This window comes from Arvicola amphibius, chromosome 5 (genome assembly GCF_903992535.2).
Source record: "Arvicola amphibius chromosome 5, mArvAmp1.2, whole genome shotgun sequence".
NCBI classification, from domain to species: domain Eukaryota; kingdom Metazoa; phylum Chordata; class Mammalia; order Rodentia; family Cricetidae; genus Arvicola; species Arvicola amphibius.
The window spans coordinates 135,601,326-135,627,145 of NC_052051.1; the positions used below are offsets into that span (position 1 = coordinate 135,601,326).

Consider the following 25,820-nt stretch of genomic DNA (forward strand, 5'->3'; position numbering starts at 1 on the left):
GACCGACAGCCAGTGCAGCAGACAAGAGTGTGTTCAGCTGTCCTCATCCTCACAGAACTAGCAGCTAGGAGCCCTGCGCTCAGCCGACCCTCCAACCTGCATCAGCCCACGCTGCCCCCGGGAAGACTATGGAGCTGGGGGCTCCATTGGTCCTGCTGCTGGCCATAGTTTGGCATGGTAAGAGCAGAAAAGGGGGTGTTCGTGAGGGTGTTACAGAGAGGGCCCGCGAAAGGACCCTGAGCGTCGCCGCCCCACACTAGAAGCCCCCCACTCTCTGCTTCCGTCTTCTCTAGCACTTGAGCACATATTTGTTTTTATCTGGAGAGAAAAGAAGGTGAGAGTGGAGTGGAACCAGTCTGGCCAGGGCTGCGAGGGAGCCGAGTGTAGCCTTTGGCTCACAGTGCATCTTCAATGTGTCCCTGCTACTCTGGGGGCCGCTAGCCACACTCCTCATTGGCAGGTGGGAATGTGGGCATGGGTGAAACTCAGGGCAACGCTTTTGGATGTTTCCTGTGCCTGCAGGAAATTACCTGGGAAACTCCTTCAAGGCAGATGCTGAGAGGTCATGGGCAGGACTGAGATTTGCTCAGTGGCTTCCCCAGTCCTTCCTTGAGTGTTCCCTCCAGCTGGACAGCCCAGGTAGCCATGGTTAGGCAGGACCCGGCTCAGAAAGGCCCTTTCTTGGACAGCTTGAGGGGTCAGGGTGGAAGATAAGAGGTTGGCTTTTCTGGCCCAGGGTTTGAGGGTGGGAGTTCAGAGGAGGTTGGAAGAGAACACACGTGAACTCATTAATGAGTAAACAAGCAAGAATGCTGGAGGGGGACCAGGGAAGCCAGAGATGGTCTCCCTAGCCATTGTCTTCCTAGACGCCTCCCCCCTCAACTTCTTGGACAGCAGAAGCTGCTTCACAACTACCATCTCGGAGGGTGTCAGGCTAAGGGTGAGGACTGGCATACACGGCCCAGAGTGGCGTGGCGTCTAGGCTTGACCTGGTCTAGCACAAATATTTTCTTTCATGCCACCTGCTTATTTGGAGGGAGGATGGTGGGGAAGGACAGGCTCACTCTGGTTTCTAGGGAATTGGTGCTGCTGGCCTCTGGAGATACAACAGTCCACTGAAGATTCTTTGCCAGCTCAGCCAGTCTCACTGTCTTGCATCCCGGCACTTTCCTATTAAAATGTGAGTGGTAAACGTTAGGAAACACACATTCTTGAGAATAAGACCTTATCACCCCAGAAAGTCCTATGGATCTGAGTCACTGCTCCTTCAGGCTTTATCTCGAGGACAGCTTATGTACAGTGTGTGTGTGTGTGTGTGTGTGTGTGTGTCCCGGTTCAATGTCCAGCTCCAGAAGAAAGAGAAGGTGAGAGACATCGGTGGGAAACCTAAGTTTTTAGCCTAACGGGTTACTGGTGATTGAGACCAAGGGGGCTTCTAAAGGGGTAGGAATAGTGTCGAAGCACTTAGGGGGAGAAAGAGACCAGCCTCTCCTCTTTGGCTGGTGGTCATGAGTGCAGGAGGTTGTGGGGGTGCCTGCTGGAGCTGCAGGTGAGAGTCTAGTATGTAGATACAAAAAGGAGGAGTTTTGCGTCAGGGGAAGAATTTGAGCGGGGACGTGTGAGATGAAGAAGGGACAGGCACAGGGTCAGTGGCCATCAGTGCTCATCCAAGGGAAGGGAAAGATGATGAGTGGGCACTCGCAGGAAGTGAGAAAGCCCTGAGGTGGATGTGGAGTGTGTCAATCCTGTTCTGCGTAAATATCCAGGAAAACGGGCTAGGAAGAAGTAATGCAGAAGCCTCCAGAGTACATCTGGAGTTCAAGACAGGAGAACAAGATACGGGGAGCAGAGTAGCTCGAGGGAGGAAAAGGGAAAAGCGACCAAACCAACTGGGACATAAGGCAGGAGCAGGGGCGTAGAACCCAAGTCGCATCCTGTGACCTTAAGGGTTAAACTCTTTAGTTACCACCTGGCAGGTTCAAGGAGGCCTCTCGGGCTCTGCTATCTTCCAGGTGAACACTGGGATTGGTCCTATCGGACAGAAGAGAGTCCGAAGCCCCGAGCTTCAACAACTTCCCCATCTGGAAAGGACAGTCAGGGTCCCTAGTCAGCGTGAGCCCAGGCCAGGGTGAAATAGCTTGTCCCTCTTCCTGCTAGTCACACTGCACAGGAAAGCCACAAATCTACATCAGCAGTGGCAGTGTTCTCTCCTCTGTTCTACATCTGGCTGATCCGAAGCTCAGGCAGATATAGGCTGCACGTTTCCCGTGGGTTTGAAATCAGAGCAGACGTTAAACCAGGCTGAAATCATTTGCGTGAAGAGACTTTCCTTTTATGAGCTCCCACTTGGGTGTAGGGGGGGTTACCCTCTGAGGAGTGGTTTTAGGAACCACTGGAATACTCTGAGGGCCTGGTGTCCTTGGGGCTGCCATGTTACCGTGTGGATATCGACAGCTGGAGCTGGAGGGGTTGACTTGCGGCGGCCAGCAAACAGGGCAGTGACACAGACACTCTCTGTACAGAGTGTTCTGAGACCCAGCACACTGTCCCCCGACTCCACGACTCCCTCATTGTGTGGAGAGGAGCAATGGCCAGGAGGGCAGGGAAGCAGAAGTGAGAGCGCCAGTCTAGAAGGGGCCATAGGCTGGGCGGAAACCGGGGCCAGCCGGGTGCCAGCAATGTGTTTCCGCCCACACAGGCCCAGAGTGCCTGCCGGCCCCTCAGAGGCTGTGAATCAGTTCTCACTTCCCTCCTTCACCCCTATTTCAGGCCTGGGAAAATTGCTGACACTAGAGGCAGCTAGCATCCTTCCCTAAGACCTGACGAGGGTTTTAAGTTCTCCTTTCTCCTTCAAGCAAATTTTCCTTAAAAGAGATTGGCTGCCAAGAAACCCGGCAGGTCCAGAGAAGTGAGAGCAGAGTGGGCACCTCAGCAGTTTCATTCATAGACATGACAAGCAGAGTCTTTACTTGGCAACAGGTGATGCTGCCAAGACTTCCCAGCAGCTGGACGGCCTGACGTGCCGGAAAGGTGTGATCACTGTCTGCATTTGTAGGCAAGGGGACAAAGTGAGGAGGATGGATGGCCTCGGGTCACCCCACAAGGCACGGATCTGATGTGCAGTGATAGGAGAAGACACAGCAGGAGACACGTGGAGCTTCTCTCTACTGGGCTAAGAACTCACATCTTCTCTTCTTTCCCAAGTGAGGGAAGTCAGGACTTGGCCATCTGTTTCTCCGTTTGCTTGTTTGAAACTTGCCGCGCTTGAACGGGGCCCTGGGCTTGGCTCTGCAGTCACAGCTTGCTTTGTACACGGGATTGATGAGGTCCTGTCCTGGGGTGTGAAGTGACGCAGAAGGCTGGGTCCCCATGGTTCTATGGGAAAGTCTACACATGAGGCTGAGGTGGCTCCCAACCCAGTCTCAGAGGAGAGTCGCTGGGCAGATGTCCACAGATTTGGGAGCTGAATGAAGGGTTAGGTGATACAGACTCCACAGTACCAGAACTCTCGCTGCCAAAGCATGATCCAACTCAACTTGGGGGTAGCAGGGCTATACCCCAGCCTCACTTCTGTCTGCCACCTCCTTTAGGTCATGGGGCCCCTGTCATCGAGCCCAGTGGCCCAGTGCTGGTTGTAGAGCCAGGTGCAACGGTAACACTAAGATGTGTGAGCAACGGCAGTGTGGAATGGGATGGCCCCATCTCTCCCCACTGGACCCTGGACCCTGAATCTCCCGGAAGCATCCTGACCACAAGAAATGCCACCTTCAAAAACACTGGGATCTATCGTTGTACTGAGCTGGACGATCCCCAGGGGGGCAGTACCACCATCCACTTGTATGTCAAAGGTGAGGATACCAAATTCCCTGTATTGGGCAGGAGGGCTAGCTCCTGGCATTAGCATGCATAGTAAGCCAGATCCGAGTTTGTGAGTTTGAGCATTGGCCATAAACAAACTTTATCCAGTGTTTACAATTTAGGGCAGGCCTCACAATAACCCTATGTGGTAGATGCTATGATTACCTCCATTTTCCAGGGGTGCACAGGGGTTGAATTTTTTTTTTTTTTTTTTTTTTTTGGTCTGAGATCATACAGCAGCAAGTGCCCGAGGGTACAGAAGCCAACCTGGAACAGTCTCTGTATGGTTCTTCTACAGGACAACTTTGAGCAAATGTTCAAGCTTCTGCTCCCTGTCACTAATGTTCAGTTGTCACCTTGAATCTTCTTCTAGATCCAGTCCGGCCCTGGAATTCGCTAGCACAGAAGGTGACAGCGATTGAGGGCCAGGAAGCTGTGCTGCCCTGCCTGATCACCGATCCCGCACTGCAATCCCATGTCTCACTAGTGCGAGCCAGGGGCAAGGCGGTCCCACGCAGAGTAACCTACTCCTTCTCTCCGTGGCGAGGGTTCATCATCCACAAGGTGAAGTTTATTGACAGCGAAGTCTATCAGTGCAAAGCTATGGTGGATGGTAAGGAATCCCTCTCCGTCGGCATCCAACTTAAAGTGGAAAAAGGTATGTAGGATGGAAAAAGTCTGCCCGGGCATGGAGGCGGGAAGGAGAGCTGGCAGCCATGGGTGTGGGGAGGACAGAGGCAATTCTCTGTCTTCTTTCAATCACTCATTTCTCTCCAGGGCAAATGGGGTGAGGTGTGTTGGGTGGGACTCTGACCATGAGACCAACCGTGATGAAGTAACCAGGGTAACTGATCCAAAAAGTCTAGGTGTTCACGGGTTGTATTTCTGGCCTCAGTCCCCTCAGGGCCCCCAAATGTGCTATTGGAGCCTACAGAGTTGGTGCGGATTCGCGGGGAGGCTGCCAAGATTGTGTGCTCTGCCACTAATGTGGACCCCGAATTTAATGTTTTTCTCAAACGTGGAGACACCAAGGTCAGTCCCCAGGGAAAGGAGACGACATGGTGAAGTCTGCCCGTCTTCTCAGCAGTGAGAGGCATCCTCACCTCAAACTGGCTTTCTGGGCTGGAGACATGGCTGTGGCCCAGAGGACAGAGAGGAGGGGCCTGAGATCCTGTGCCAGCAACAGCTGCTCAGGCTGGGGATGTGGGTGTCAGTCCAGACCCTTTCAGGGATTACCCTATCCCTTTGCTATAGCTTAGAGAACATTCCCTTCCAACAGAATGAGGATTCCTGTCTCCCTTAGAAGCATAAGCTTTGTTGGCTATTTCAGAAAGGCTTTAGTGAGAGGGAAGGTGAGGATCCCCAGGAAGGAACGGAAAGACTGCCTCCTAGATTCATCACCCATGCGCATCATGTGTGAGGTGCAGCCGTGAGCCCTTGCTGTATGAGTCTATGCACGCTCATTTTAACCCAGGCAGGGGTAGGGGACCAGTATTCATCCCATTTTATAGATGAGGCATTTGAGACTCAGCGTTTAGACCCTTGCCGAGTACAGGCCGATCATAATTTAAAGGTGGAGGAGTTGTATTCAGACCCTAAGCAATTTTGGTACGTCACTCCTATTCCTTCTATCTACAGCTTGAAATCCCCATAAGCAGCGACTTCCAAAATGACCGTTATAAAAAAGTCAAGATCCTCAGCCTCAATGCCGTGGACTACCAAGATGCTGGCAATTACTCCTGTGTGGCTGGCAATGGTTTCGGCACACACACGACCTCCATGACCTTCCAGGTGGTGGGTGAGCATCAGGTAGCGGGAGAAGCCTGTGGCTGTTGGGAGATAGGATGGCTTGGTCCTGGAGCCCCCACTTCCTCTAAGCCCTTGGAGAGGTGGGTGGTGCTTCACTGTAACACCGTCTGGTCTGGGTTGGAATTGGAGCCCAGCAAGCAGCTCCCTATGGCAGATCATGCTGGCTTACTCATTCCTGAGAGCGGGGAATATTTGTGTCAAGTGGACACATGAACAGATAGCGCTTCTCTGCCCGGGCTTGTGAAGGAAACATTGTATCTCTAAACACCAACACTCCCTCTTACTGGGGCTTACAAGCTGGGGCAGGAGGCGTGAGAGTGGAGTTGTTGGGCCTCAATGAGAAAGGAAGGGAACAGGACGTCTTGAAGAAGGAGCAGCATGTGCAAGCCCCAAGAGAAAAGAGTCCAAGCATCTCTGAGATGCCAAAAGCAGCCGAGAATACCAGAGATGTGAGTGGGGTGTGAGTGATGGCTCCGGGGGAGGGGAGATGAGGCAGGAGCCAGGTAGCAAAGGAGCCTTAACAGAGCAAGAGGAGAATTTGCATCTCACCCTCTTGAGAGGTCTTGAAGGTTATAAAGCGGGGAGCTGAGGTCTCCACATGACTCAGCTTACCCAGAGGGGACTGGGAGTCAGGAGCACCCACTCCTGGGTGTCATCAAACCTGGCTCTGCCAAATAGTATGTTGACCAATTCCTTTACCTGAAAGAAAATGAGGAGATCAGTAGTAAATGACTGTATTTAGACAACCTAGAAGAAGCCCTGGTCAGATCCGCACTGCTGGAGCGTGCGAGCAAAAACCACAGTAGAAGACTCGCCCTGGCGGTGGGTGGAGGGGAGCTGGGAGCAGCCACAAGAGTGGATGTAGGAAGCTACAGAAAGTGGTGAGGGTGCCAACCATGGGGATGAAGGAGGATGGGTGTAAGATGTCCTCCCATTGCCTGGCGATTGAGAGGGAAGCCGTGCACTCCACAGACAGAGAACCCCACAACAAGGCAGTTCTACAGTGTGCGAAGGGGCTCTGAGTGTGGTCTAGTAGCGTGGCCTGCTGATGTGCTGAGAGTCAGAGGGGAGGCGAGGAGGGAAGCATGAATCACTGGCCTCAGAACACACACAGGGAACTCCTCAGAACTCTGCCAGGTAAAGGGAAGAGAGGCAGACTCATGCAATGTCAGCCCTCTGCTAGGGCTCTAGCCAATCTGCTTCCCAGTTCCGGCATTCACTGGTCACTCAGTAAGTGCAAGAAATGCATACTTGAGCCGGAGAGATGGCTCAGTGGTTAAGAGCACTGGCTGCTCTTTCAGAGGACCTGGGTTCAATTCCCAGCACCCACATGGCAGCTAACAACTGTCTATTACTCCAGTTCCAGGGAATCAAGCACCCTCACACAGACATACACGCAGGCAAAACACCAACGCACATAAAATAAAAATAAGGGCTGGAGAGATGCCTCAAAGGTTAAGAGCACTGGCTACTTCTTCCAGAGGTCCTGAGTTCAATTCTCAGCAACCAAATGGTGGCTCACAACCATCTATAATGAGATCTGGTACCCTCTTCTGGCCTGCAGGCACACATGCAGGCAGAACACTGTATACATAATGAATGAATAAATAAATTTTAAAAAATAAATAAAAATAAATTTAAAAAGAAAAAAAAAGAAATGCATACCATTTCAGCTTTTGGCCAGATCTGTATTCAGGCTTGAAGGTTGGCAGGGCAGAGGGCAAGCTCGGACACTTTGGGTGAGAGAGCTCCGGTTCATGGAGCAGCTGTTGTTCAATTAAGATAGGTCTGTATGCCATATTCAAGGAATGAGTTTGCCTGTAGGGCTGGGGTGGTGTGAACGAGAGGTACCACATAAAGTCAGAGAGGTGAGTTGGGTAGGTAGTTGGTCCAATGGCCCTGAGATCCCATTTATGGGACCTAGGCCTTTTTTTTTCTTGGAGGAGGTGAGAAACAGTTAGAAGGTTTGAGCAAAACAGCATCATGGTCAGACTGGGATGTAGTAGATTAGCAGGGCTTTCTGGTGCTCCGTGGAGGACTGTCTATGGGGAGAGAAAGAGGAGGAAGTAAGTTAGGAGGCTATCCAAGTGGTCCAAGCTCAAGTGGTCCAAGGTGATAAGTCCAGACTCGAGTGACAGTGGAGGTGGCCGGAAGGGTCTGGACAACTGACTGGATCAATAGTGGAAAGATAGGTGGCAGAGGTGAGTCCTGGCAGGGGCTGGAGACTGTGAGCCTGGAGCAGAGATGTGCTCAGACCCTTGGATCAGGTCAAGGGGTGGAGGGTCCAGTGGACAGAAAGAGACCATCTCCCCACTAACCCCAGATCTTCTGTGTTGATTTCCAGAGAGCGCCTACTTAAACCTGACCTCCGAGCAGAGCCTCTTCCAGGAGGTGGCTGTGGGTGAGAGCCTCACCCTCACAGTCAATGTAGATGCCTACCCTGGCCTCCAGAGTTATAACTGGACCTACCTGGGGCCATTCTTTGAAGATCAGCACAACCTTGACTTTATCACCCAAAGGACCACCACATACAGGTACTGCCTGTCAGTCCATGAACAACGTGTGTGTGTGTGTGTGTGTGTGTGTGTGTGTTGGGGGTTCAGCCAGAAACGAGGATGCTTGGGTCCTGTCCCATCTGTGCTGCCCCACAGTGGGTAGACCCCCTTCCTGTTGTTCATCTCATTTCCCTGACTTTGAGAGTATTAGTCCTCTATGTCATTTGTCCTAGTCCCTGCCCTGTGTCTCTGGGTCGCCCAGTGAGTTTCTATACTGTTTCTCAGAAGCTGCTCTACCGTTTGGGGGTACATGTTCTCAAGGTCCCTTGGGACCTCTTAGCTTCACCTCCTCTCCTTTTTATGGCCAATGCAAATGTAGGAAGTGACTGTGACTTCCACCCAAGATATATTTGAGATAACAACCATGCAGAGCACCTATCATGTTCACATGGGGTCGGGGCAGAGAGACACGATCATGCTTTTGCTAAAAGATTAACCATCCTGAAAATCTCCTCGCAGTATATTCTCCCCAGGCTCTGGGATATTTTCGGGGCACATGCCCCCCCCCCCCCCCGCCGCCACTCTGCTGGCACCATTCTACTCCTAAAGCTTGGGTTGGTCATGTGTCCACCAATGTAGAGGGATACCGCCTGTCTCTGAATGAAGAGTGTCTGTGAGGGTCTTTCTCTCCTGACCTAGGGCCTGAAGTTTGCTAGCTGAGCACGCCACTGCAGAGTCAAACCCCAACATGAGACACCTTTCCCAGAAGTGAACTTTAGTCCAGCAGTGATGGTAGATTTTGTCCAAGCAAGGATTGGTACTTTGCTATCATTATTGCCGGAGAGATGGCTCAGGGGTTAAAGGGCACTTGCTGCTCTTGCAGAGGACCCAGGTTCCGTTTCTAGCAAGTTCCAACAGATCTGTGGGACTCTTCTCGCCTCTGTGGGCAGCAGACACACATGTGGTAAACACACATACAAGCAGGCAAGACACTTATACACATAAAATATAAATATATACCTTTAAAATTGCATTTTAAATATTCATTTTATTTAATGTGTATATTTTGCTTGTATGTATATCTGTATACCACTTGTGTGCCTTGTGCCTGCAGAGGTCAGAAGAGGGTGCCAAATCCTCTAGCACTGGAGTTATAGATGGTTGCGAGTTACCATGTCTGTGCTGGGAACCAAACCCTGGGTCCTCTGCAAGAGCACAGTGCTCTAGGAGTCATCTCTCCATGCCTGTTTACAAACGTGTTCATTACCTAAACAGTGCTGCCTTCATTAGCTGGACGTTCATTAGCAGATGTCTATTTTCTCAGTGCTTGGGCAACAGAGGCAGAGGAATCGGGGTTCAAGGCCAGCTCTAGAGGCAGCATAGCAAGTTAGAGGCCAGCCTGGGCTATATCAGATCCTGTCTCTAATCACAGCAGCAAGTATACTCATAATGGATAAACCATCCATTAGAGACTAAGAAAATTACCTGGAAACAACCAAAGGTGACTTTTTGCTTTAGTGTTGTTTTTAGACTTTTCTATAGTAAAGAGAACCGTTACATTAAGTGCCTATTATGAGTGTTCAGAATTCTAAATGCGCATCCCTTCAACCCTCAAGCCAATTCGGTGAAGTAAACCAAACCAAACAAAAACCCCATCAGAATCACCCTGAGTCAAGAAGACCACAGCAGTTGAATGTCTATGTAAAGTCACACAGCCAAAAATGATAACATTGGAATTTGGTCTCTGGTTTCTGTAGCTACACAGCTCAGAACCAGTCCTGTCTCTTGTCCCTGTCACCATCCCCAGGACCAGGTAGCACATTAGGGATGCTCAGTAGGTGTTGTGGTGCTTGTGAACACTTAGCTCAGTGGTAAGAAGGAAGAAACTTGTGATATACCTCCCAGGACCTTGCAGACATCATCTCTAAGAAACCTTTGGGGAAAACAAAGAATACCCTAAGATGAGAGGACAGTCAAGGACCAGGGGTAGGTGTTTTCTCCTGTCTCAGTGGCACACTCCTGAAGACCTGGCTCAGAAAAGACCTCTGTGCCCTGAGACTTTAACAAAGGATGGTGCGCTTTGCTTCACAGGACACTCATTTGTAACAGTAGTGTCTCTTGGGTGTCTTGCAGGTACACATCCACGCTCACCCTGAACCGTGTAAAGCCCCTGGAGGCTGGCCAATACTCCTTAATGGTCCACAACAAGGCAGGCTGGAACAATGTGACCTTTGAACTCACCCTGCAATGTGAGTGACAGGGAGGCTGCCCAGGGTTGGGTATACTGGGAGGGGTGAGGGTAGCAGGCTCAGGGCAGGTGGTCAAGAGACAAAGACCTCACCCCTAAGGCTGATCCTGCCTTCGTTCATCCTTCCCCTCTTCCTCAGATCTCCCAGAGGTCAGTGTTTCGTGGATCGTTGTGAATGGCTCTAATGTCCTGCTCTGTGATGTCTCTGGGTACCCTCAGCCCAATGTGACATGGATACAGTGCAGGGGCCACACTGACAGGTCAGCGGGCTTGACTCCACTCCCTAGGCTGAGCATCCGGGTGAGGTACCCATGAGTGGGAAGGGCATGCTGATGTGGGAAACCCCAAAACCGTGAGTCAAAAATCTATTCTTTCCAGGTGTAATGAGGCCCAGGCCTTGCAGGTTTGGAGTGATGTCCCCTCTGAAGTCCTGAGTCAGGAGCCCTTCCACAAAGTGACCATTCAGAACCAGCTGCCCATTGGAGCCTTGAAACACAACACAAGTTATATTTGCAGGGCCCACAACGATGTGGGGAACAGCTCCCAGGCCTTCAGGGCCGTCGCTTCAGGTAATCCATCCTCCTCAGCCAGTGTGGGCATCCGACCCCTCACCCCCGACCCAGGGATTTCTACTTGGAGGAGATCCCAGTCATCCTGAGTTCCACCTCTGGGTCACCCTGGCTATTCCTGAGCCACAGGACTTTGGACATGATGACATGGAGAGGTCCAGCGTCCATCACTGGGGACTGAAGAGGAAAGGGCAGGATCAGCGAGTGGGAAAACAGAATGAGGCAGAGATACCCCAGACGGGGACTTATAGAGGACCGAGAGAGACTGAGAGATGCCAAGAGACATCTACTCATCTGGGCCTTTGACTACTCCCTGCATCTGAACTCACATGAGGGGAAAAGGGACTCAAGTCCACGCCTAGAGGGACGCTTCCTCCCTTCCTCTCCAGCTCCCCCTTGTTGTCTGCCCTTCCCAATCCTGAGACACAGTCCTCACTCGGGGCCACGGTGCAAGGGTTTGCCCAGTGCTGATATGGAGCCTGCAGCTGGGCCTAGTCTCACTCAGAAGCCCCCAGCCTCCCCGAGCCCCTAAAGTGCTACTGTGCGGGGCCTGGGTGAAGCTCCCAATCCTTGGCTTCAGCTTGGCTCAGGGGTCATGTCACTCATGTTCTCTGGTCACTAGCCTGGAGCAGCTGTTGGCAGGCCCATGGGCCCTGCTCTCCGGGAAGGCTGTGTCACTGCCGGTGGGGGCAGTTTTAAATAGCGAAGCCCCACGGTGACGAATGCTGGCACTGTGCCAGGCATCGTCTCCACGACCCCTCACCCCCTAGCAGCCAAGTCCCTCCTTCCTTCAACACACCTAAGGGACCCAAGCTCCTAGCTGGACGTGGAAATGAACTGTGTCCTTCCGACCACATGAAGATTAGAGGTCAGGAAGGGGAGACCCGGGGGCCCTAAACTGGCTCTCAGAAAGCTGCTGAAGTCACACAGGGCACCTGGAGGAGGCCACAGGAAAGCTGAGGAGGATTTCCCCCGCCAAGGCCTCTCTGCCCACAGGTGCAAGCGATAAAGCCCCAACACTAGGATTTGCGTACAAGCGGTAGCTGGCCGCCGAGCCAGCCTGCTACAGAGAATTTTCACGCTCTGGCAGAGGGATGGGACTGAATACAGTCTCTCCATTGTTCACTCCTCTGCCCCCCTCTTCCAGAAGAAATCAGAACGCAGCTCCCTGATGAGTATCTGTTCACTCCGGTGGTGGTGGCCTGCATGTCTGTCATGTCTCTACTGCTGCTACTGCTGCTGTTGCTCCTGTACAAGTACAAGCAGGTGAGCTAGGCTGCGGAGCTAGGCCGCGGAGCTGGGCCATGGAGCTGGGCCGGGCCCCTGAGGGAGCCAGAGGAGGAGGACCCCTGCTCACGCTCCCTTGTTCTGACAGGCTGTCACGTGACCAGAGCTGTTCATTAGGTGTCTACTGTGTGTCAACATGGGCTAACACTAAGAAGTTCCCGGTGCAATAATCCTATGTTTGACCATTGGGGGTGGAGGTGGCGGGAAGGAGAAAGTATAAAAAGAGGTATAAAATTGCCTTTTAAGGTGCCTAGCTTTGCCCAGCTCTGCCGCTGGGACCTGTGGGGCAATGGGTATGTTCAAGCTCCTTTCTCTACCTGTTAAATTGGGGTTCATGATGGCAGGTTATCACCAAGATCCTCTACCCTGTATGTATAGAGCCGGGGTGGGGTGTTGAAGAAAGACAGGACTTGGTGGTAGAGCCTGTGTTTCCGTGCAAGGAGGAAGTTGGCTGCAGACCCAGCTCATGCACATTGGGATAGGAGCGTGGCTAAAGTTGGCATCTCCTTGACCACATGCCAAAGTGGTTGCTGGGTGCTGCTCACCACCCAGACATGGCTTAGTCACTGTCACGGCTACAGGGTCCTCGGAGATATACAAAATTCTTCCTTATTTTAACCTAAAAAACTTTCTCTGGTACCCCATAAGCCACAGGCTCCCTCAGGCCTTTCTGCCTTGGCTGTCTGGCGTCACCTAATGGGGGTCTAGAACACCTCAGCTAGCTCTCTCTACGGCACCATGCTTTGAGTATTTTGCTCCAAGTACCTTCTCATGTCCCATGCAGGAAGTTTAACTGCTTCTTAAGCAATCTAAGGCCAGGAGACCTGCAGCGCTAGGATGCCTTCTTCCACCCGCCCTTTGGTGTCCCCTGACTGAGGCACCCCTGAGGGTCAGGGCAGGAGGCAGTTCTCTTCTGCACAGATTCGGCCCAGGTGACTTGGCGCCACCTGTATATCGCCCAGATTTGGGTGAAAAGGAGCCTGCATGTGGGAAGGGTTGCTTCTGCTCAGGGCTGAGTCATCACCTTCTGTCACCAAAAGAAACCACAACAGTCCGGGAAGAAACAGGGGAAGAGGAAAGAGCAGGAGTCAGCTGGCCCTGAGGACAGGGACAAAGGAAGGGAAAGAGGTGGGCGCAGAGGAGGGGAGGGCAGAATCAAAAAGAAGATTGGAAAGATGCTGGGACCAGGCCTAAATTGAGACGGGGGAGGGGGGTCTGCGGAGCTTCCAGTGGGAAGTGTTCAGGTCTCCACCTTCCCCAGGCTCAATATCGATCCCACAGAGCCAGAGGCCTGATCAGAGGAGTGGTCAAGATCTGATGTTTCCAGAAGATCAAGGGAGGACCCGGACTTAGGGCTAGTATGAGCAATTGGTAAATTGATTGATATACAGTGAGAATTTAGCCAGGCCCAGCTTCCAGGAAAGGCTTAGGAAGCCCTACAGCTGGCCTTCCAGGCACGGCTCCTGATAGGAAGAAACCTTACAGGCCACTCACTTTTATAAGGATGGCCCCCCAAGTCCCTGCGATAGCAGAAATTGGCCGGAGGGTGGGGGTCCGGCACTAAAATCATAGATTCAGCCTTGGGAGCTTCCAGCCACACCTCCCTTCCCCCACCCTTCCCTCTTCTCCCTTCATCCCTTCCAGCAAGGCCCTAGCAGAGGTGGGAGGGCTGAGTCAGCCCAGCTGCAGAAAAACAGGGAAGCAGAAGTGGCTTGGAGAAAAATAGTCGCAGCCACAGAGACTCCTAGAGATGCAGGATGCAAGGGGCAGGAGGGGTCTCTCAGCCCAAGGGAGTTTCCTCCCCAAATCTCCTTTCAGCCTCTTTCCCCAAGCCATAACATGCAGATGTTGTTACTGGTGGGCTTTCGTGTTTGTTTGCTGGTTTATATTTGTTATTGTTGTTTGTTTGTTTGAGGACTGGGTCTTTATAGCTTTCAGGATGGCCTCAAACTCCTTCCATAGCTAAGGCTGGCCTTGAACACCCCATCCTCCTGCTTCCATCTCCCAAGTGTTAGGATTACAGTGTGTGCCGTCCTGACCAACCAGGTGTTCTTTATGCCTAACTTTTGTCTCAAATGTCCAACTGGAAACTCTTCCTCTTCCAACGCTCACACATCTTTTAGTTCTTCTCGCTGAAGCACCCAAGGCCTAGACTCTGTCCCCACGGTCTAGTCCCTGTCCCCAAGGCCTGACTGGACATCAAGTTGGTCTGTTGACCCAGTGTCCTCCACTATCCCAGCTTTCACTTTCCCATAAATGGAACCTCCCCTCAGCACTTCTCAGGTCAGTTCATGATGTGGTACCCTCACACAGCTGCCCTGGGGCCAGGAGAAGGTGAAACAGTCACCTGCTTCTAACCAGACCTCATCTTAGATATATGGGGGGAGGCACAGAGAACCTGAGAGGGAACTGGAGCCAGCATAAGGTGTAATATGTGGACATCCCCTCTGTCAGAGGGCTCTGCTTCACCACCTCTTCCTTCCCCTAGAGTTAGGAGCTAACCCACTTCTTACAGCCCTCCTGGCCTTCCTGCGTAGAAACTCCCCTCTCATCCCCTAGGCCACATTGGTCACCTGCGTGAGTTTGTCAGGATCTTACCCTATGCAAACTCTTCAGCATCTGTGCACTCTGTGCCTGGGGACAGTTCTCGGGCTGGCTCATCATGGACTCACCTGGCTCATCTCACACCATTCTCTGTCATGTCACCCTGCTTTGCTGACTTCACGATGTTACTTTTCAAACGTTTTAAGAGATTTGTTAGCATCTATTACTTCTATGTGATAGTGGGTTTCAATATGATGTTTTCAAGCATGTATATAATGTATCTTGATGCCATTAATCATTTTCATCTTCATTACCCTCTCTCGTTCCCCTCTCCCATACTTGCTGGTCCCCTTTCTCCAAATTCTTTTACTTGTGTGTGTGTGTGTGTGTGTGTGTGTGTGTGTGTGTGTGTGTGATAGAGAGAGACTATGTATGTATGTGTACATATGCATGTATGTATATTTGTGTGTTTGCATGCATGTGTGTTCCAATATGTTTTGCTACGGTTTCTGACAGAAGTGTAGCTGAGAAGTTACAGAGATAGGCTGCTGTACAACTGAGGAAAACGTCTCTCCACTCCCATAACCAGGAATTGCCTAAAGTTCTTCAGGGAGCCGGCACTTGTGAGCCTCTCTGTCCTCTGTGACAGGTTGTTGGCAGGCCCAAACTGTCCAGGTCTTACACAGGTACTCTCAGAGCTGCTGTGAATTCAAGAATCCATTAGCCGTGCCATGCCTGGAAGACAGTCTTCATAACACTCCACCCCCACCCTTGCTCTTCCTGTCTTTTCTACGGTGTCCTCTGGGCCGCGGAGGAACACAGATGTCTCATTTGCAGCTGAGCAGTCAACAGTCCCTTACTCTCAGCATTTTGACTCGTCATGAGTCTCTGCAGTTACTGCTGACTATTGCAACCAGCAGCTCCTCTGTCCAAAGCTAAGAACAACGCTGAGCTACGGAGATAAACAGAATTGTTTAGAAGGCTTTAGAAGGCTAATAGACAGGCATATCAGATCCATTTAGCAAAACAGCAACTGCATATTCCCCACTAGGGTTAAGAACCTCCCTAGCCAGGAACTTTTGACCAAGATGACAGTACCCGATGTGGATTCCTTACTGAACTGAGGAATTCCAATCAGAAAGTGGATGATCACCCCATAAGAGACTTGACACTATTTGCACCAATGGGAGCATCATTCACGGCATTATTTGAAGGTTGCCTATCTATATATTTAAGTTGAACGCCTCTCTTGGCCACACAAATGTTAGCCTCATGGGATCAAGTGTGTGCCTTGTTCAATAATGAATCAATCGTGCTTGATAGAAGTGAATGCTCAGTAAAATGTATTCTTTTACTGAATGGCTGTATTATGCAGCTGGGAAAAGAGCAATTCTGACCTCAGCATAGATGTGACGATGACACGATTCTCAGTCACAAAAAATACTGTGTGGAATACCCAGGGCAACACAATGATTCGAGACAAAGTAGAGCCATGTCTTCCAGGGGCTCTAAAGGGGGAGGCAGTAGGAAACTGCTATTCCCTGGATACAGAGCTCGTTTTACAAGGTCAAAAGAGTTCTGGAAATTGGTTTCCTATCAGCGAGAATGCACTTAATGCCACCGAGGTGTAAAGCTGAAAACGTTTGGGGTACATTTTCCGTTCTGTATATTTGACTACAATTGAAAATAAATGTAAGGCCGGAGGAGGATAGCTTAGTTGCACAGTATGTACTTCTACATATATAAGCCCCTGGTCCAGTCCCTAGCACCTAGAACAAAACCACCAACATAAACTATTTGGGTGAGAGAATGGTTCGTGAACGAATGGATAGTTCTCAACATCTACCTTCCACTTTGGCCCAGGAATTATCAAATTCAGAGGCATCAAGGCCTCCAGAAATTATCTTATCCAAGTCTTTGAACGAACAGCTAAGGAAACTGAGGTTTGGAGAAGGGAAGGTCACACACTAAGACAGAATCCAGCAGGACTAGCTTTTGCCGATGTGCCCACAAGATGCCTTGCTCTCTCTCAACTCACAACAGGCTGAGAGCTTCTGCGTTGTCTTCTCGTCCTCTTAGGAGGTGAGATGCAAGGTCCATCTGCCAGCCCATCAGCCCCCCCACCATGCCTCCCTTTCTTTCTGCAGAAGCCTAAGTACCAGGTGCGCTGGAAGATCATTGAGAGCTACGAAGGCAACAACTACACCTTCATCGACCCCACCCAGCTGCCCTACAATGAGAAGTGGGAGTTCCCCCGGAACAACCTGCAGTTTGGTGAGAGTGGTCTCAGCACTCTGTAATCTTCCATCCCAGTGCTGATGGGGGCTGCAGGGACCCAGTAGGCCTCAGGAGCCTAAGGAGCCCGTGTCTCTGTGATAGGTAAGACGCTCGGAGCTGGCGCCTTTGGGAAGGTGGTGGAGGCCACAGCCTTTGGTCTGGGCAAAGAAGATGCCGTGCTGAAGGTGGCTGTGAAGATGCTGAAGTGTGAGTCGGAAGAGGTGCAGCGTGGGGGATGGGGAGTGGGCTGGCACAGCTGTCCGGAGAGGTGCTGTCCGCACTCTCAAACTGTTGGCACCTGGGGGGTTTTAAATTGGGACTTGACTTCCCGACTGAGCTCCAGGCTCCTTGTGTTTCCTGGTTCTGAGGGTCTTTGTCAACCTTTGAGGAGGAATGGGCCTTCTGACTGAGCCCGAGGGAAGTTAGGGTGAACAGAAGTCACCCAGGGAATGACCCTGTCACAGCTTGGCTTCCTCCCCTCCAGATTAGCTCAATAACAGGCACATCCTTCCTCTCCTTTTCCCCCTTCTCCTTCTTTCTCCCTCCCTCCCATTTGTATGTCTGTATTTCTCCTCCTTCTTTTGGATTCTGATCCCTCTGGTTCTCCGGGTGCTGCTTTTCCCAGCCACGGCTCATGCTGATGAGAAGGAGGCCCTGATGTCAGAACTGAAGATCATGAGTCACCTGGGACAGCATGAGAATATAGTCAACCTCTTGGGCGCCTGCACACATGGAGGTGAGAGCTGGGCAGGAAGGGGTATACGCATGGGCTTGGGTATCCGAAGGTGCCTGGACATCTGGCTTTAAGGTCCCCTTGAGCTCTAAGTGCCTGTAGGACTCCTGCCTCTAAATCCCTGATAGTCCTAGGCTGGATTCATAGACAGAGGAGCTACTTATGGGTAGGTGATGCAGAAATCTCTATGTACAGCCCCCATTAAGCCTTGTCTTTGTTTGTTTGTTTTGTTTTTTGTTTTTCAAGACAGGGTTTTTGTGTGTAATCCTGGTTGTCCTGGAATGCACTTAATAGACCAGGCTGGCCTTGAATTTACAGAGATCCACCTGCCTCTCCTTGCAGAGTGCTAGGATTAAAGGCATGCACCATGCCTGGTTTAGATCTACCTTTTAAAAAGCTCCTACCCCAGACGTACATGCCCCCAAACTCCAGCTCATCTCTCTCCTCTTTATTATAGCAGCGTTGTTCTGTACTGAACTGCCATTCTCTGAAAAACAGACTTTTGAGCTAATTTTTTTTCCTTTTTTGAGATGGTCTCATTTTAATCCAGGCTGGTTTGGAATTTTCTGTGTAGCCTAAGCTGGCCTTAAACTTGCGATCTTCTTGTTTTAGCTTTGCAAGGGCCAGGATGACAAGCAAGCGTCATCACACTAGGCTAGGCTAGGCTAGGCTTTATTGAGTGTTTTGTTAAATTTTTAGTGGCTTTACACAAATAAGGTTATTAAAATACCAAGAAGCTTGCTCCCAGAGGGAGGATTAGAACTCAGAGGCCCTTGTTCACATGGGGAGTGGAACCTTGGGGTGCATCTCTCTCACTCCCTCTTCTGGCTGCCTTAGGGCCAGTGCTGGTCATCACTGAATACTGTTGCTATGGCGACCTACTCAACTTCCTGCGACGGAAAGCTGAGGCCATGCTGGGACCCAGCCTGAGTCCTGGTCAGGATCCCGAGGGGGACTCCGGCTACAAGAACATCCACCTGGAGAAGAAATACGTGCGCAGGTAGCTCCTTGGCAAAGGACGGAAGGCCAGGAGGGGAAGGGGTCCCACGCAGCCTGTTTGTGTCATGAGGAGTACCTACCCCAGGCTTTAGAGGAACTCTGATTTCTTATAACACATTCCTATCATTCAACAACTTAGCTTTATCATTCTGAACACTTAGCATGCTCCAGGAATGTGGAAGGGGATGGCTTGGTTCATGAATCCATCACCTTCAAGTGTGGAAAGATTCTCCCAGGCCCTCATGTGGAGGACTTGGGGCAATTGTGTATTCCTGTTTGTCCCACAGCATATCTGTGGGGGCTGCGGGACATGTAGTCCCCTCAGGAGTGGCCAACCTGTCTCCACATCCCCATGGGGAAGTGAGAACAGAGTTTATTAGTTGTTGGATGGAGGTAACAAAACAGCCTGGCCTGTGGTGAGGTTTCTGGTCCGCTCAGGCCTCAGTTTCCCCTGGTAAGCCAATAGTGTTGAATCTCTTGGGCTCTTCTGCTCTCCTGTGATTCCCGGAAGCCACCAGAGGCTATGGACAGAGCCACATGGGGAAGCAGAGAGAGGAAGAAACAAGTTTCCTGTTGCCCATGATGGGCAGAGAGGGAACCTGGGCTTTACTATGTTTTATGTTGGAGTCTCCGTTTTGGGTCATGGTGTGTGGGGCTGTAAGTGCAGCAGTACTGGGATCAGGCCATGCTCAGAACCAGGGGAGTGTACTCTGTGCTTGTAGGGAAGGCCCTGGCTGCTGCTGAGCCCAGGGGAGCCAAAGGAGAAGGAGGTTCCCTAGCTTCCTTCTTTAAGTGTACAGACAATCAAAGCGTTCCTAGAGTGGGACATTTCAGGAGCAAGTGGCATCTAAATGGGACCTACCTAGGGAACCCAAGTTATGCTATTACAGAAGTGTGGTTTCTAGAACGAGGAGATGCTGACTGTGCCATGGATGGATGCTAATGGAGACCCGAGTTTCTCTTCTGGGAAGGCTTGTTGGCAAACCAGATCTGGCTGGCTGCTTAGCTTCAGTAGTGGCTGTTCAGGGCAGGGCTGTGCTTCTATGCAGGTGGCTCACCACCCACAGGGAAAGCCTGGGTATCCCTGGGTGTTGCCTGTCCACCCAAGCCTACAGAGACACAGTCTTCACAAAACAAAAACAAAACAAAATAAAACTACAACAACAACAACAAAAAAAAACCTGTCTCCCTAGGGCCCTAAGCCAGTTTAAGCTCTGCTCTAGACTTGGACAAATTTAATGCTATTAGTGGCTGGCAGGGGGCATGGGTAATGTTAAAACCCCTCCAAGCAATTGGTTTTAAGTATGTATGAGAGTGTGTGTGTGTGTGTGTGTGTGTGTGTGTGTGTGTGTGTGTGAGTACCATATGTGTTTCTGGTTCACACAGAGGCCAGGATACCCTGGAACTGGGGCTACAGGCAGCTGTGAGCCCCTGTGGTTCATGAACCAAACCCAGATTCTCCAACTAAGTACACTGAGCCATCTCTCCAGGCCCCTTCCTGTATGATTTTTAAAATTTTTTCTTTTTACATTTATTTGTAATGTTGATATAAGCTGGGTCCCTGGGATTGGGCTCGTCCCATAAGTGCCTTTACACTGAGCCATAGTGCCACCCTCCTGGAGTAATTTTTAATGAGAAACCAGCTGGTGAGATACTGTAGGGCGAGATCAGGGAAGGGGCCTGGAATGTACTCACATTCCGGCAGGGCTGCCTTTGAGGAGAGAGAAGGAACTCCCAGGAGCATGTTGGTATTGGCAGCAGCAAAGCCCTCCATCAGGCAGCGCTGCCCAATGACAGGATGGGGTGTCTCTGGCACAGGAGATGGCTAAGCAGGGCACAATGATTGCTTAAGTAGAATATGGCATGGGGCCTTCCTTATCAGAGAGGGACACTCAGGCTGACCTTTGGGTTCCTTCCCCTCTGCTGAGCAACTCTGGGAGTCCACAGGGCAGCTGGAGGGCAAAGCCTGGGCTAGGCTCTGCAGGGCTGGGCATTGATCACTTCCCAATTCTCTTTCTAATCCAGGGACAGTGGCTTCTCCAGTCAGGGCGTAGATACCTATGTGGAGATGAGGCCTGTCTCTACGTCTTCAAATGACTCCTTCTTTGAACAAGGTGCGGAGTATTGGGACGGGGGTGGGCCTAGGGGCTGGGGACTGGGGCTGAGGAGGAGCAAAGTGTGACAGGGTTGCCTGGATGCCTTTTCCTAGATCTGGACAAAGAAGCCAGCCGGCCACTGGAGCTCTGGGACCTTCTCCACTTCTCCAGCCAAGTGGCTCAGGGCATGGCTTTCCTGGCTTCTAAAAACGTGAGTCTGGGTGAGGGGAGGCTGAACTTCCTTCTGACTGCAGGAAGGGAGAAGGGAAGGGGAGGGTCCCCGGGGAGAAGCAGTGGAGGGGTGGGAGTGTAAGAGAGTAAGTGGGCAGTTTACAGAGGAGGTGGTGGGAGGGAACGGTGCTGAGGTCTTTGCATGCCTGTTTGGTTTCCCTACGTTACCACAGACAGGCTTTACAGCTCAACAACTGTAACAGCTGTTTTTCCTCACGAAGCACTTAGTCTTTCTGGCTGAATTTTAAGTCAGAACTCAAGGGCTCATTCCGTCACCCCCAGAGCTGACTTGAGGGGGAAAAGGTTTGATTGCTGGTTCCGCTCTTTGCTGTGACGGTTCAGAGTCCATAAGCCTCAAGGTCTGTGCCTGCAAAAATGGGTACGCTCACGAACTGTTTAGGGGGCCTAATAGGTTATTGTGTATGCAAATACCTGGAGAGGCACCTGGTACTGTACGTTCGGAGGTGGCTGCTGGATGTGGAATGACGTGGGCTGGTGCTCGCAGCAGAGGGACCGTTGCCTCTGAGGTAGCAACCGCCCAGTTGTTACTGCCGCTCAGAGGGCAAGAGGAGTGCGGGAGACAGGGCTGTGGGGCTTTCTAATGTTAAACTGGCCACATTAAATTCTCTCAGAGCTCAGGCCTGCACAGGTTTGAACAGGAGTTGAGAGTAGACTACCAAAACCTGTCATCTACTCCCTCATCAGGGACCCAAGAGCTCACGTTCCCCCTCCTGGCTTGTGTTTTCCTCAGTGCATCCACCGGGATGTAGCAGCTCGAAATGTACTGTTGACCAGTGGACACGTGGCCAAGATTGGGGACTTTGGGCTGGCGAGGGACATCATGAATGATTCCAACTATGTCGTCAAGGGCAACGTGAGTGCTGAGAGCTAGTGTGACTGACTGGTCGAGTAGGCTGTGGAGAGCCACAACCCCTAGTGACGTGGGACTGTCTTGTCAGGCCCGCCTGCCTGTAAAGTGGATGGCCCCAGAGAGCATCTTTGATTGCGTCTACACAGTTCAGAGTGATGTGTGGTCCTACGGAATCCTCCTCTGGGAGATTTTCTCACTTGGTGAGTTGCTAAGCCTGCTTCCGGCACAGTCTAGAGCTGACCTGTCTTTGGCTACTCGACTGGTGTCTTGAGCCTTGTGGATGAAATCTATTCAGACGCCTGGTGTCCAAGACACAGCAAGGGCTGGCAAGGGCTCTTGAACCAGCACAGCTGTACCGGTATGCAATCCAGACCACCCCCACCAACAATGAACATTTCCTGAGTCCTTCCTTCACTTGCCTCTTCACATTCTAGCTTTTATCTAGAATGCCACCTGCCAAATGCCATTGAAGATGCCATGCCGCTAGTCACCATCTAGCGCCCATTTACGGGGGAGTAGGCACAGGGCCCTTGTGCTGAGTCTGTAATTGTATTACCAAGTCATGTGGCATCGCCTCTTTGCTAATTCGCAATCCAGGCTTTGTTCCATCTATTTCCAAAGCCTATGGTGGACCCTATGTGCTTGGTAATGAGGGGCTGAAGGCTGTGGATTCCCACAGGAAAGCCCTGGGCATGCGGGTAGTTTCTGTTTTAGGACTACAGCTGGGATAGGGCCTTTACACGCTGCCTGAGATACATGTGAGAGGGGAAGGGGCAAGCAAGGGTAGTCTCTTATATACACTCCTGGCCTTTGCAGGACTGAATCCCTACCCAGGCATCCTGGTGAACAGCAAGTTCTACAAACTGGTGAAGGATGGATACCAAATGGCCCAGCCTGTATTTGCGCCAAAGAACATGTATGCAAAATCACCTAAGGGAGGCAAATGGATTCTAGGGTTTGGGTGGTTTGTTAGATGAGCATGTGGCCCTGGTCTTTGTCCAGAAGGCTCCAGGCTTCCATCTGTAGTATATTAAGGTTCTATACTAAACTCTGAACCCAGGAGCCTCAAGCATGCTAATAGGTGCTGTACCACTGGACCATACCTCTAGCCCCTAACTTACTTCTGACTAGTTTTGGGGGTACTTCACTAGGTAGATCTAATGATATGCCCTGACATGGGCAAACTTTGTTCTGTCTCCAGATACAGCATCATGCAGTCCTGCTGGGACCTGGAGCCTACCAAGAGACCCACCTTCCAGCAGATCTGTTTCCTCCTTCAGGAGCAGGCCCAACAGGACAGGAAAGAGCAGGTGAGAAGGATGGAACGGCTGTCTGGCTGGCTAGAGCAGGCTGGGCTGCTCCTCAAAGTTCTCAGCTGACTGTCTCTGGCTTCTTTCTTCCCCCTTAGGACTATGCTAACCTGCCAAGCAGCAGCAGCAGCAGCAGCAGCAGCAGCAGCAGCAGCAGCAGCAGCAGCAGCAGCGGCAGTGACAGAGGTGGCGGCAGCAGTAGTAGTAGCAGCAGCAGCAGCAGCAGCAGCGAGCCAGAGGAGGAGAGCTCCAGTGAGCACCTGGCCTGCTGTGAGCCAGGGGATATCGCCCAGCCCCTGCTGCAGCCCAACAATTACCAGTTCTGCTAAAGTGGGGCAGTGGAGCGCTGCTGCTCCCAACTCCCCAGCTCTACCTCCTCCATGGACGGGCAACATGGGGAGAACATATGAACTTTGTCCTCAGCTTGGTCCAGCTCTGAAACTTCAGAACCTGAGGGGTCGTGGGGAGGTCAGAGGCTCCCATTCCCAGATCCTGGGCCATCACTGCCAATGGGGTTTTCACAGTGCTAGCCTGTATTTACAATGCCAATTCATGCACCCCTAGTTCACTATCTTCATCCTGTTCCCAACTCTCTTGTGTTTCAATGGAAAGACTGACTTTATGTCTCAGAAAGACAAGGCTCCCAAGGCTGTAGGTAAGCAGAGGGCCTGCCTCCCTGCCATGTTCAAAGACTACAGGTTTCTTGAGGCAGGATGGCTCCTTCCTAAGCTCACAGGACTGGTCTCCACTCTTGACCTTTACTCTCTATAGTCCCACCTCATCCTGGATCTTGTACTGCTAGAATGAGCCACGTGGCAGCTAAAAGTGAGGGGTGTTCTATCTAGTACCCTGTTATTCTAAGCTAGAAGGCATGGGGCCTTGGTGCAAGGCTGGCCACACCAAGCAAATACTGCATGCTCCTCTCCAAGTGATTTGTCTTCATTAACAGTCAACATTAAACTAACAGCATTAACACAGCCAGCAGTCTGGTTCTTTGCACCACACAAGTGCCTACCAGTTCCCTGGGACCTCCTTCCATCAAGCCCTCACGAGAAGTGAGCAGCAAGCGCCCGCTTCCACAGCAAAAGGACACAATGAGCATTGAACTGGCTCTTGCTTCATCAAAACCAGATAATTTAATAAACTTTATTCTTGTTGGGGGAAGAGCGAGAAGGAAAGCCACCTATCCCACCCTCTCAATAAATTAAAGAGCACTCGGCCAATCCCTGGGCCCTGAGCAAACCACAGGCACCTGAGCCAGTGTTGCTGTTTGCTTATGGCCCTATCTGCTTCCCCTTCACAGAAGGGAGTTTTCCTACTGCTTGCCAGCTATGTCACAACTATGGGCCACATCCCCTCTGCGGTGAGGGTCCAAAGGCCTGGAGGATGTAGGGTACAGTAGCAGTGGCCAGAGAAAGGAGGAAGGATTCTCTTCCCCAAAACCCAGGGCAGAGGACAGTCCCAGAGGGAGCTGTAACTGACTGTTCCTCGCTCCTCAGCCATCCCAATTAGTGGGGACAGGGAGAGTTAGAGGAAAAGAGAATGCACCCCTCCTTTAGGATAAAGAGCCCAAAGGGACCCCAAGAATGAAGAAGCCATTAAGGCCCCTAGTCAAAGGCAACAGGTTAGGAAACCCGTATGACTGGAGCCAGAGCTCTTCCCCATGGGACAGCCTAGTTCAATGGCCTCCCACCTGGTACAGGGACCACAGGTGGTGGTGGGCCTGGACAACCAGCTCCCAGCCATTCTCCTAAAGTATCATGCCCCTAACATGCTCTCTCAGGTCCAGCAGAGGTTTCCCAGCACCTCTCCTGAGCCCCAGAGGTTGAGAGCCCTACTGTGCTCATGAAATGGAAGCTCTTTGGTCAGTTCCAGCAGTCAGAGGCCCTCCCTACAGGGGACTGTAGGTCCCCTTGATAGGTCTGCCTTGGGCAAGGGCCATATTATGGCTTGAGAGAGATGGTATAGGCCCAGTACATGACACCCTGGCTTATTGTGCCCCTGAGGCTCCCTCTTCTTCCTCCCCGTCCTCCTGTGCCTCTGTCTTGATCTGAGCAACCCCAAGGCGATAGAGGTTATCACGAATGACCACCTCGCCAGGCTGGCAGCTCTGCACAACGTCATGGATCTGCCGGTTGACAATTTCTCGGCTGGTGAAGAAGTCCATGAGGCGGTTGTAGAGGTAATAGTGGGTGGCATTATCAAAGGCAATGGGCCGCTGGCGGACACTGCTGAGTTTGCAGTCCATGATGGAGGCATAGGGTGCCAACTCAGGGCACAGTGATAAGGAATGGTGGCCAGCACTGGGATCACTGGGATCAGGTTTCGTGTTTGCATGGACAATACGCCGTGCGGCAGTCTTGGTGACTGGATGCTGGACAGAGTTTTCAGCCTCTGGCACATCCACAGAATAATGCTGGTCCAGTTCAGGGCAGGACACAATCTAGAGGAGAAAAGAGAAACACTTTATAAGAGGGAATGATTGAGGGAGAA

At 51.5% G+C, this 25,820-nt stretch overlaps 2 protein-coding genes across 3 annotated transcripts in view; one reads left to right on the top strand and one right to left on the bottom strand.

The window, feature by feature from the left end:
* Csf1r (colony stimulating factor 1 receptor) lies at nt 1–24,304 on the top strand. Of its 2 annotated transcripts, none has more exons than XM_038329508.1 (21): nt 1–177; nt 3,591–3,848; nt 4,232–4,516; nt 4,754–4,890; nt 5,497–5,656; nt 8,012–8,201; nt 10,296–10,411; nt 10,550–10,670; nt 10,789–10,979; nt 12,127–12,245; nt 16,958–17,084; nt 17,190–17,294; nt 17,713–17,823; nt 18,658–18,820; nt 20,845–20,933; nt 21,029–21,126; nt 21,898–22,020; nt 22,106–22,217; nt 22,834–22,933; nt 23,219–23,327; nt 23,426–24,304. In XM_038329508.1, exons 1-21 carry the CDS (start codon nt 129–131, stop codon nt 23,654–23,656), a joined length of 2,994 nt encoding a protein of 997 aa, XP_038185436.1. In that variant the 5' UTR covers nt 1–128; the 3' UTR covers nt 23,657–24,304. The 2 variants fall into 2 exon arrangements, with proteins under 2 accessions (XP_038185436.1, XP_038185437.1); XM_038329509.1 differs by having other exon boundaries at nt 12,130–12,245.
* A 134-nt stretch (nt 24,305–24,438) lies between these two features.
* Nucleotides 24,439–25,820, bottom strand: part of Hmgxb3 (HMG-box containing 3) — a 43,024-nt gene continuing 41,642 nt past the window's right edge. Inside the window, exon 20 of the mRNA XM_038329507.1 lies at nt 24,439–25,770. Coding sequence (XP_038185435.1) covers nt 25,318–25,770 — 453 coding nt within the window. The 3' untranslated portion in view covers nt 24,439–25,317. The remainder of the gene's footprint in view (nt 25,771–25,820) is intronic.

Bases quoted from the DNA above. Each gene is read 5' to 3' on its own strand.
- Csf1r (XM_038329508.1), top strand. From the start codon at position 129: ATGGAGCTGGGGGCTCCATTGGTCCTGCTGCTGGCCATAGTTTGGCAT. The intron at 17,085-17,189 runs GTGAGAGTGGTC...TCTCTGTGATAG, and splicing joins CCGGAACAACCTGCAGTTTG to GTAAGACGCTCGGAGCTGGC. The intron at 20,934-21,028 runs GTGCGGAGTATT...GCCTTTTCCTAG, and splicing joins TGACTCCTTCTTTGAACAAG to ATCTGGACAAAGAAGCCAGC.